Below are 11,336 nucleotides of genomic sequence, written 5' to 3'. Positions count from 1 at the left end.
CAAACCCATTCTAACAACAGCCATTTTTAATCTATATGTAGCCGGAAGAACCCGACGGGTGGTGGAGATGGAGATGCGGACGGAGACGGAGATGGAGGTGGAGGAAAAGATTTGTCGTTGTTGGAGGATCCTCGAATTCTACAGCGGCATTGGCGGAATGGTAGGTACTGCGATTCCCGGATCTCATCCGTTTGGTGAATACTTACTGCTACTAGGGTTTCGTTCGTTGTTCTCTCCATAATATAACATTCGTCAACTGACGAATCGTTTGCGCCGGCTGCAGAGATACTCCCTGCTTCGGGCTGGGATTCGAGGACGCGTGGTGGAAGCGTTCGACATAAACAACATCGCCAACGATGTCTACGAGCACAACTTCGGCCATCGTCCTTTCCAGGTTCCTCGTCTCTCCTTCTCCTTCCCCTCCATCCTTCGTAGTAGTTACTGCTACCAAACTTCTACTACTGCCACCAGTGGACCAGTGGAGTGGAAGATGATGGCATGTTGGAGGCTTTGCATGGTCTTGTGCAATGACAGTTGGAGCTGTACCTATGGAGGTTGACCAATTATCGAACTTGTGACTCCACAAGTGATCTTGTTTTGTCTTTTGGATTTTTGTTTCTTCCAATTTTTCCTTTGGATAAACGATGTGCTAATTCTTTTCATTGTAGTGTCCACCGTGATTTATATCTAGTCTCACAAGGGAGAAATGATGACAAGTTTGAATGATAAGAACTCATGTATCCTGGAAGTTTGGAGATTGCAGATGGTTCACAACTGGAAAAATGTGTTCTAGAATTTTAAAATATTTTTCTGGACTAAAAATTGGTCTTGGAAATAAATTAATTTGGTAAAATATGTGATGGTTTGGTGTTATATTAGATGCAGGAGATCAGTTTCTTTTTTTATTTTTAGCTATGTGGTTTCCTTTGTATTGTTTAAACAAGTCTTTTAATAGCGTTAGAGTTCAATCTTCAAAATCCAAACTAAATTGATATAAAAGAGCAACTCTGATGTCCAAGGTCTTGGTGAAACCTCATGATCCTTAGATGCTGAAAGCAACAACTGGTTTCATTAATGATAAACCGATCCAAGATGTTATTGCTTTTATTTTTAAAATCTTTTTTTGACACTACATTTTATCAACAAAAAAACACCAATTTTCTTTTCATTTCGTTGAAAGAAAGGATACAAGACAACAACTACTTCAAAATTTTCCAAGTATGATGAATAACACTGTTTACAATTTAGAACTTCAGATGTGCTATTCATCAATCTTGTTAGATAATGTGTCAATGCAATCATAAATTTTCTATCCAATAAAAAGACTGCCACAGTTTTGTAAGGCACATATAGTTGCACAATGCATTAAATAATCTTCTTTTTAATGTGATTTAGACATTATTGTGAAGAGAAACATTGTATACATGTGATATTGGAGATTATATAGTGGCACAAATCAGAAGTGACATGCTGGAAAACTTAGAATATGCTTTTGATTCCTTAAGTTTGGCCCATCAGTACCATGCCGACCAACAAAATTCAAACAACACATGCCCTATTTATATGGACATCAACAATTATAAATAGTTATATCGATATATTTGATTACACTACATAGATGCATGTTCATATGGTTTGGATGTTTTTCAATTAGACAATCATTACCCTGGGCCTTTGCCTGAAATATGTAATAGGAAAAATATCTAGATAGTTTGAGTGGCAGCCTAGAGAGATATATGGAACCCTCTTGGTTCATCATTGATGTATCAGTTATTGCTTTGTCGCAGGGAAACATTCAAATTTTAACTCCTCTTGATTTAGACAAGTATGAAGCACATGCATGGCTCCTTTCTCCTCCATGTCAACCATACACTAGACAAGGTTGTGTTTTAAAACTATTTGATGTTGCTTTTTGTATTCAGATTTCTTTGCCTTTACATTAAATTTGTGTTGTTTTTTCTAGGTCTGCAAAAAGACTCAGCTGATGCTCGAGCATTGTCTTTCATCAAGATCCTTGAGAATATGTCACATATGATGCAGCCTCCACTGATGTTGTTTGTGGAGAATGTTGTTGGGTTTGAGGTTTCTATTCAACTAGTTATGATTCCGTATCCATATCTATTGGATCTTATTGAGTAGAATTCTTACCTTCTGTTGCAGACTTCCAATACCCACAAGCATATGATGGAAGTGTTGGCTGGAATTGGTTTTGTCACACAGGAATATATTTTGAGCCCATTGCAGTTTGGAGTACCATATTCTAGGCCTCGGTACTTTTGCTTGGTATGCCCATTCAATATTGATTACTTTTGTTTGTTGAACTTGGGCATGAAAAGGAATTTCTCAAAGTTATTTGCTTTAGTTATGAAGCATCATAATGTGTTTACAATTGTCTCATGTACTAATTAATCGATTTATGATAATGTAAATAATGATGAGTTATATTACTAGATTGGTTTGGTGATTGTCACCTTGGCTTCTAGGATGCTTCCATGGTCTTGAGATTGCCAAAAGTCCAAGGCATTATGGGTGTCAGGTTCCCTTGAAGTGCTAGTCACTCACCTAGGCGCTTGCCGGAGCAAAGCTATGCACTTCCATTACAAATATTATGAAAATATATTTAAGGTAAATAATAACTTCAACTAAAATGAATTTTATATCATATTACCTATGCAAGATAATTATTATCAAAACATCATATATATATATATATATATATATATATATATATATACACACACATACACACACATATGTTTGTATGTATGTATGTATGTATGTATGAGCACTCAATCAATAAAATAATAATTTAATTTTGATATCTAAATACAAAAAAATAAACATATATTACTACAAGAGTTTTAATGGTCATCAAGGTCTACTACATCATCATTGACATTAGCTTTGTTCTCGTTTTCACCACTTGATATACATCCTTCAAATATTTTCTTCTACTTCGTCCTAATCAACTTCCTCCTTTTCAAACTTTAAGATTCTTGAACATGGTGTTTTTATACTTGTTCTCAGTCTTATTTATCATTTTATTGTCTAGTGAATGTCTTTGCTTCTCCAAATACATATGCCCTTACTGCAGCACCCCATAGCAAAATGTGATAATTAAAAAATACCAAATCTTCCTTTGCATTTGATAATGTTAACACCATCTCTCAACCCATTCGTTTGGAATTAAGATCAACACTATTCTGCAAATCATGATGAGCTTTGATTGCTTGATTGTTTTAATATATACCAGATTTTGACATGGTATGCATTCTTTCTCTTTGTATAATTTGCTGTGATAATTCAATAACTAGTTAGTGCCTATGGAATAGATGACAAAGTGAGGGTCATGCACTGATGGTGGGTGCAAAACTTAAGGGCTGGAATCTCATCCTAGACCCAAGCTAGCATCTCATCAGCCAATACCTCAATTGAGGTGCATGCCTAGGCAGTGTCTTGTTGAAGTCGCCTCATCTGAGTGCCTAGTCAAGCACCCGAATGCCTTTCTAAAGCACTGCATAATTTTTTTCAAAAAGACTGCTGAAATACCTTTGAGTATATTTATACAAATTCTTATTTTAGTAACATGTCACCTAGAAATCATTTCTGCATGAAACATATATCTGTTAATTTGCGTAATTACCCATGGAAATCATAATAGGAGCACTGGCATCATGAATCGATTTCTTTTGCACATAGTGTAAACAATCTTTTCTAAAATGCTTGTCACTTTGCAGGCAAAGAGAAAACCTTTGTCTTTTCGAAACCCATCCTGCAATAACTTAATACTACGGACACCCTCTCCCTTCATGCCATCAAAAAATAACCAGTCAACAGATGGGTCTGATGGCAATGATGGAAATCAGGAAGAATTCAACAGTTCTTGTGAGCCTATTATAAACTTTTTAGAGACACATTTTCTTACAGGAAATCAGCAAGAATACATGACATTTAGGTTTGGCACAGAGATTGTTTCCTCCCCAGCTGATGGTAAATACATGATTGATAAAATTTCAACCAGTACTAGTACACCTAAACACTTGGCAGACATTGATAATGATAAAATTTTTGAAGATGATGGAGGTGGGACATACAAGAATGCTTGGGACATATACTCTGTTGCACCAAGTTTGATTGAGAGGTGGGGAAATGCCATGGGTATCCTTGTATCGTTCTCTTGTATTCTAATTCTGTCTTGTCAAATAGTAGGTTTATGAGTTTGCTTGAATACTGTTATTTGTGTCCATTCCTTGACCAAGATAAAGATGTAGTCTTCCCTGAGTCCAGGCGCTGCTGTTGTTTTACCAAGAGTTACTATCGTTATGTAAAGGGTACAGGCTCCTTATTGGCTACTTCTGGGGTATCAACTCTTCTCTCCTTTTGCTTTCTTTCCTTTGGCATTCACATAACTGTTTAGTTGTTTTTAGCAAACTTTTTCTGCAAAATTTCTTTCAAATAAATTTTTTTTGTTTGTAATAGGACATTAACTCAAGACTTGAAGCTCCCTCCTTGATAGAGCTTGGCCTTCGGTTCTTTACACCCCGAGAGGTATGCATTTGATATGTGATCAATGTCTAATTAACTTGTATATGTGACCTAAAAATTTTCAACTGTTTTCAGGTTGCTAATTTGCATTCTTTTCCAGCGGAATTCCACTTTCCGTCACATACAAGCCTAAGGCAACGGTGAGTTGTTTTATAGTCCAGTTTACAAGTAACTTCAGATTTCCAGTTGTGTTCTTAAGAGATTAAGCTGCAGTTGAAGTTGACTGAGACTTTTCTGGAAAGTGTTATGTGGTCTTTTTGTTACACTTAAAGATCATGGATTATTGTTTAAGGTTACCTTAGGCTTAAAATCAATTAAATTGTGCAGTGCAAGCTTGTAGTGTTGCTTTTGCTACCATTTGCTAGTGAACAATCAAAACAGAATAATGGGATATCATGGCAATGTTAGAGTTCCATATTGTTTTTCAGCCACTTGGGCCTATGTGTCATCTGTTCCAGGTTGGTTACTAATTTTCATTTGCCTCATCATGTAGATTTTAGAATGGATGTTTTCATGTCATATAGTACTGCTTTTTGTCCAAATCAAAAGAACATACTCTCATTTCCATATTTAATTTATAATATATTTTGTTGCTTGTTTTGTTTCTGTACCTTGAAATAGTAGCAGCAACAACAATAACAATAACAACAAATTGTAATGTCCTAGTTATTTGGGATCTGCTGGTTAAGGTTCATGTTAATGGTATTTGACATAGTCTTATATTGGCTGTCAATGGCTTAATGCAATTCTCCACCTTTTTCATATGAGCTTGGGACTGGCATTGATAGTGTTTGTACCATAATAGCTTTTAGGGAGTTAAAACACTGCTTCATTTTCGAAGATGTTTATTTTGTATTCTGAAATCCCTTAATTGTCTATTTAGGGATGCAGACTTATGAATTCTTTTGTAGATTATGTTTGGTTACTAATGCTATGTAAGCTTTTAGTTTTTCTCCATTTGTACATCTGGGTTTTCATATTTGCAGACTTATGAATTCTTTTGTAGTTTATGTTTGGTTACTAATGCTATATAATCTTTTATTTTCTTTTTCCATTCATACATCTGGGTTTTGATATAAACCATCCTTTCATCCATTTGTTTGGTGTGAACTGGTTTAGGGAAATTTTGTAAACATGTGTCTACAGCTTAATCTATGAAAGAAGTGGTTTTAGGGGGGAATTTTCAAGTGAATTTGTTGGAACAGAAGAATGTTCTGATTAATGGCATAAAAATACCTGTTCATTTCTTGGCTTATTAATGCAGATTTATATGCTACTTTATCTGCAGGTACGCCTTGTTGGGGAACAGTATGAGTGTTGCAGTCGTGGCTCCCTTGCTTCAGTACCTTTTCAGTGAATCTACAACATCGAAGATACCCACATTATCAAAAGATATTTGCTGAAAAATTTTGGAGTGGACCTTGCTATGAAAATTCTCATCTCAAACGACAAAGGTACTAGATTTAATCCATTGTTTATTAGCATGTCTTTCTTTTTTTGTTTGATATTCCTAAAGTGATGCTTACCAAGTTGTGTGTTACTCTACTGGGTGTTTTACTCTTATCTGATAGATCATTAGCTGCATGCTTTTATTTGATGTGATATGTCATGCTCCTGAATAGTGAATGATAGCAGGTGCAAGCATCTTTGTAATGCTATTAATATTTGATGGATATTTAACAGAATCTGCAAGTGAGCACTTGCCCTTTTGTGATCGGAATTTCTGCGGTTTGAGAGACAGCTGGTTTGCGGTCTCCACTAGTTTTGCACATTTATCGGATTGGGCGAACTTGTTATACTCGGTTGAGGTAGAATTTCGATGATGTATACAACACAGATTTCATAGTGCCTATGAGATTGTGGACCTATTTTTCCTTGATATATCTCTGGATCTTACTCATCCTCCTGCTTTCTCTATGTCAAGATATTGCAGTTCGTGATGATCCTAGTTTATGATATTGTGGATATATCAAACTTGCAGACGCTAAGTCCAAAACCTTTTTAGACAAGGGTCAATGTCTCTATATTTTTCTCAATGTTGTGATATTATAATTATATTCAATCTTTCACTAATATGATTTCGTATTATCTTCTCTTGTTAGCTTTGAAATATAGTACATTGGCATATCTTATGTACTGGGCCATTATTGTCGTATGCTTATAAATGCTGGATCGAGTGTGGCATGTGGATATGATTGCCTTGTATTGTTGGTTCCTGACTTTGAATGTTTGAGTCTTTAAATTATTCAATGTTATGAACTGTGAGAACATGCATGAATCTGGAAAAATCTTTCCTCGTAACTTACAGGTTACATGAAATGTGCGTCTCTAGACAAGATGATGGATCTCGTTGCATTGTGAGTGATCCTTCTCGACTGCAAATGTTACATAAGAAATTTCATGTTCAACATAATGTAGTTTCTTCTTTTTGCTTGATTTAAACGGGTTCCTCTTTTTTGTATTGTATACCTACGAGATTATGGCATGCAACTCATGTTATGTCTATGCTTTATACTGGACATTCAATTTAACTTTATTGTTAAGATAACATAACATCTAGCAAAAGCAGCCACACGTGCAACACATCGATTCGTACTATAACCTGTAAAAGAGTATCTATGTAGCCACTTCGCATATGACACTTCAAGCAAGAGAATTTGTCGAGAACCATTTTTGTGTTTGCCATTTAATCAGTAAGAAACTCCTCACTAAGATGAATTTGTTCTTTGAGATGAATTTGTTTTTGCCATTTCAAGCAAGCTTCTTAATCAGTAAGAAACTCCTCACTGAGAAGAATTTGTTTTTGCCATTTTATTCAGGGCCAATTCAGAACCAAATTTGAAAACCTGGTTAAGCTCCAAAAGAAGTACTGAGAACATGTTAATAAATGTGGAATTCCGTAAATATTTGATCTCACCATATCATGTTCTCAAATCACATATAAATTACATCGATGCTACATGCTTTGTTCATTTGAAGTTGTTGGTGATATATGATATGAGATTCCCTCACTAAAATACTTAGACTCCGTTCACAAATTATATGTAATTTAAATCGACTACATAAAAGATGGATCAAGTTGTTTTCATTGTTTATAATCTTTTTTAAATTAGACTAAATGTTGAATCTTAAATTTTGATAATAAAATTAATTGATGAGTTTATGAGACTAATATGATTTCGAGATAGATAATATAGAAAAATACTTCGATCATAGAATCAAACTACTGAAGAGCTAACTATCGATTAGGAGAGTCGAATGTTGTATTAAAAAATTATCGTATTGAAAATTGAACATCCAATTGGAGGGTTGGTCGACATGTTGGAGATCGGATTTTGTGCTAATGGTTCGAATATCGTGCAGGAAGGATTGGATATTGCATCGAAAGATTGACTGTAATGGGAAAGTCGATATGCTAGTGAAATTGGTGATATACCGAAGGAAAGGATGATGTGTTAAAAGTTTAGATGAAGTGTTGGAAGATTAGATGATATTCCAAAAGAGCATACGACATGTCGAAAGTTTTGTAAATGTGCCGGATGTGTGGTTGATTTGTCAAGGTCTTAATTGAGATCATTTTGGATCAATTTAAGTTGGTATTGGGCTGAAAGAAAGCTCACTTGTTAAGAAAAATATTGGGCTTGAAGTCGGGCTAAATTGGGCCCATTAGAAGGCAAAACAAGTGACATAAACTAGGCTTGGGTGGTGGTACTACTAGGCCAAAGCGATTGTATTGTTTAAGTCAATCGATAAGCACATTTATGCTTTTCAACATTTCCAATGATAGTACCACCTATGACGGTAGTAGTGTTGAATCCCGGATTTTGATAATGAAATCAATTGATGAATTTATAGACTAATATACTTTTGAGATAAATGATGCAAGAAATACTTTGATGACGAGCTCAAACCATTAAAGGGCAAATTATCGAAGTAAGAGAATTAGACATTGTGCTGAGAAAAGTATCATGTCGGGAATTTGATGTCGAGCCGGAGGATTAGTTGATGTACTAAAGATTGGATTTCGTACAATAAGATTGGGCATTGTGTTGGAAAGATCGGGTATTGCACCTAAAAATCGAATGCCGTGAGAAAGTCGACATACTAATAGATTGAGTGATATGTTGAAGAAAATGACGATGTGTCGGAGGTTTGGACGAAGTACTGGAAGATCAGACGACATGTTGGAATGGTGTATAACGTGCTAAAAACTTCATAATTGTGTAGGATATATGGTTAGATTATTAAAGTCTTGATTGAGATTTCTTTTATCAAATTGAGTTGGTATTGGGTTGAAACCATGCCAAATTGTGAAGAGAGAGAGAGAGAGAGTATGTGTGTGTGTCTGTGTAGAGAGAGAGAGAGGCCACCCTTCAGCGTGAGCTGATGGGTTCCTTTTTATACCTGATCCCTTGGCCTTCTTACTGGCTGGCTTTAGGATAAGATTAGGTGAACTGCTTGATCATTCTCTGATCTTGATAAGGTAGGACGGTTATTGCTACTGGGGTACATCTGGATGCATTACGGTGCCATCTTGGGGCTAGTGACTAGGAGCCCTGCTTAGGTGTCGGTTTCAATGGCAAATGAGCTGGCATGGGGGCAAAATGGTCCCTATCATATGCCCCCTCTCGGAAAGGCATCCTTTGGGGCCTTTCTTCGGAGGGCACACTTGCGTGCTCTTCTATCTGATGCATGCTCTGATGGAAGTCTGTTGGCTGGGGTGTTTGGAATGTGTTGATCTGGTTGAGGTATAGTCCTGGGGTCTTCATGTCGAGTGCATGGCTCAGGAGCGTATAAGCTTGGCCTAGGTGCATCCCGTAGGTCTTTTCGCTAAGGTGCATGGCTAGGGAGCATGTAAGCTCGGCCTAGGTGCATCCCTCAGGTCTTTTCACTAAGGTGTATCCCTTAGGAGCATGTAGCCCTCAGGGCTTCATGTTGAGATGCATGTCTCAGGCGTGAGTCCTTTTTAACTCTTACTCATCCAAGGTGCCACCATCGGGTCTTTATGCTGATGTGCACGACTAGGGAGCACGTAGGGTCAGCTTAGGTGTAGGCCTCGGGGCTTCTTACTAAGGTGCACAGCTAGGGAGCGCATAGGCTTGGCCTAGGTGTAGGCCTCAGGGCTTCTCAATGAGGTGCAAAGCTAGGGAGCATGTAGGCTCGGCCTAGGTGCAGCCCTCGAGGCCTCACGCTGAGGTGCATGGCTCAGGAGCAAATCATTTTTAACTCTTACTCATCCAAGGTGCCACCCTCGGGTCTTCATACTAAGGTGCACAGCTAGGGAGCACGTAGGCTTGGCCTAGGTGCAGGCCTCGGGTTCTTATGCTGAGTGCACATCTAGGGAGCATGTAAGCTCGATCTAGGTACAACCCTTGGGTCTTCATACTGAGGTGCATGGCTAGGGAGCTTGTAGGCTTGGCCTAGGTGTAGCCCTCAGGGCTTCACACCGAGATGTATAGCTCAGGAGCAAGTCCCTTTTAACTCTTACTCATCCGAGGTGCCACCCTCGGGTCTTCATGCCAAGGTGCACAACTAGGGAGTGTGTAGACTCGGCCAAAGTGCAAGCCTTAGGTCTTTATACCAAGTGCATGACTAGGAGCATATAAGCTTGGCCTAGGTGCAACCCTCGGGTCTTCATGCCGAGATGCACGGCTAGGGAGTGCGTAGACTCGGCCTAGGTGCAGGCCTCAGGTCTTCATGCCGAGTGCATGAGAGCGTATAAGCTTGATCTAGGTGCAACCCTCGGGTCTTCATGTCGAGGTGCATGGTTAGGGAGCATGTAGGCTCGATCTAGATGCAGCCCTTGGGGCTTCACGCCGAGATGCATGGCTCGAGAGCAAATCCTTTTTAACTTTTACTCATCCAAGGTGCCACCCTCAGGTCTTCATGCCCAGGTGCATGGCTTGGGAGTGTTTAAGCTCAGCCTAAGTGCACCCCTCAAGTAGCTAAGCTTGGCTACATTGAGATAGAGAACTGGGCTCTGTAAGGAAATCTAGGGGCGACATCACATGTGTAGCGAAAAAATAGAAAATAAAAATCCCTAAATTTCTCATAAATTATGTTCATTGTCATGCGAAGATTGGTACACAAAATCCATAAAACTGAAAACTGCGTAATTACCTAGGGAGGTCATATATCCTTGGATCCCTACAGATCTGTAGGAGAGGATGAAGGAAGTCATGCACCCCCCTCTCCAGTGATGATCCACACAGGAGGGCTACGACGATGCTTCTCAAATCTTCAGACCTGCTATTTGAGGAGGAGAAGGGGAGAGAAGAACAAGAGATGACAACTAAGAGAAGCTCTAGCCTATGAACCTTTGGTTCCCTCATATTTATAGAGACCCCTTGTCAACTTAACCCTAATGGATCCTGCCCTATTGGGTATTAGATCTCCATCTAACTACCTAAGCTGTTAGGACCAAGTCGGCACTAAGAGGGGAGGGGGGGGTGAATTAGTGCTTACGATAAAATCACATCGGTTTGAAAATTCTCATTCGATGAAAACTGATTGGAAAGATGTTAACTTGAAAACACTTTCATAAGCGTAGTGAACGTAAGAAATCAGTTTGCAATGAAAATAAAAAGCTCAATGTAAATGCAAACCAGATTTATAGTGGTTCGGTCGTCATGACCTACATCCACTCCCGATTCCTCTTCACTCGAGGCCACTGGCTTTCACTATCGATCTTCTTTCAATGGGCAAAGATCAACTACCCTTTTATACTCTTTGTCCTTTTTACAAGTTCAAGAGATAACCTTTACACCCCTCAAGGTAACCCTCACACACCT

At 38.2% G+C, this 11,336-nt stretch overlaps 1 protein-coding gene across 3 annotated transcripts; it reads left to right on the top strand.

Annotated features, from left to right (window-relative positions):
* On the top strand, positions 1-6,733 carry LOC135619373 (tRNA (cytosine(38)-C(5))-methyltransferase 2-like). Of its 3 annotated transcripts, none has more exons than XM_065121315.1 (13): positions 42-164; positions 284-394; positions 472-554; positions 1,788-1,881; positions 1,964-2,082; positions 2,161-2,283; positions 3,738-3,990; positions 4,075-4,158; positions 4,266-4,360; positions 4,480-4,548; positions 4,621-4,685; positions 5,834-5,999; positions 6,229-6,733. In XM_065121315.1, exons 3-12 carry the CDS (start codon positions 528-530, stop codon positions 5,946-5,948), a joined length of 1,044 nt encoding a protein of 347 aa, XP_064977387.1. In that variant the 5' UTR covers positions 42-164; positions 284-394; positions 472-527; the 3' UTR covers positions 5,949-5,999; positions 6,229-6,733. The 3 variants fall into 3 exon arrangements, with proteins under 3 accessions (XP_064977386.1, XP_064977387.1, XP_064977388.1); XM_065121316.1 differs by having other exon boundaries at positions 146-160; XM_065121314.1 differs by lacking the exon at positions 472-554 and having other exon boundaries at positions 1-160.
* Positions 6,734-11,336: the final 4,603 nt, after the last annotated feature.

The sequence above is a fragment of the Musa acuminata genome, chromosome BXJ2-8, assembly GCF_036884655.1.
Source record: "Musa acuminata AAA Group cultivar baxijiao chromosome BXJ2-8, Cavendish_Baxijiao_AAA, whole genome shotgun sequence".
In the NCBI taxonomy this organism is placed as follows: domain Eukaryota; kingdom Viridiplantae; phylum Streptophyta; class Magnoliopsida; order Zingiberales; family Musaceae; genus Musa; species Musa acuminata.
Note: the sequence above shows the minus strand (reverse complement) of the source record. Positions and strands in the feature narration are given on the sequence as shown.

Excerpts from the sequence above, each read along its gene's own strand:
- LOC135619373 (XM_065121314.1), top strand. The coding sequence starts at position 68 with ATGGAGATGCGGACGGAGACGGAGATGGAGGTGGAGGAAAAGATTTGT. Across the intron at positions 161-283 it reads ACAGCGGCATTGGCGGAATG|AGATACTCCCTGCTTCGGGC; the intron begins GTAGGTACTGCG and ends CGCCGGCTGCAG. Across the intron at positions 395-1,787 it reads TCGGCCATCGTCCTTTCCAG|GGAAACATTCAAATTTTAAC; the intron begins GTTCCTCGTCTC and ends GCTTTGTCGCAG.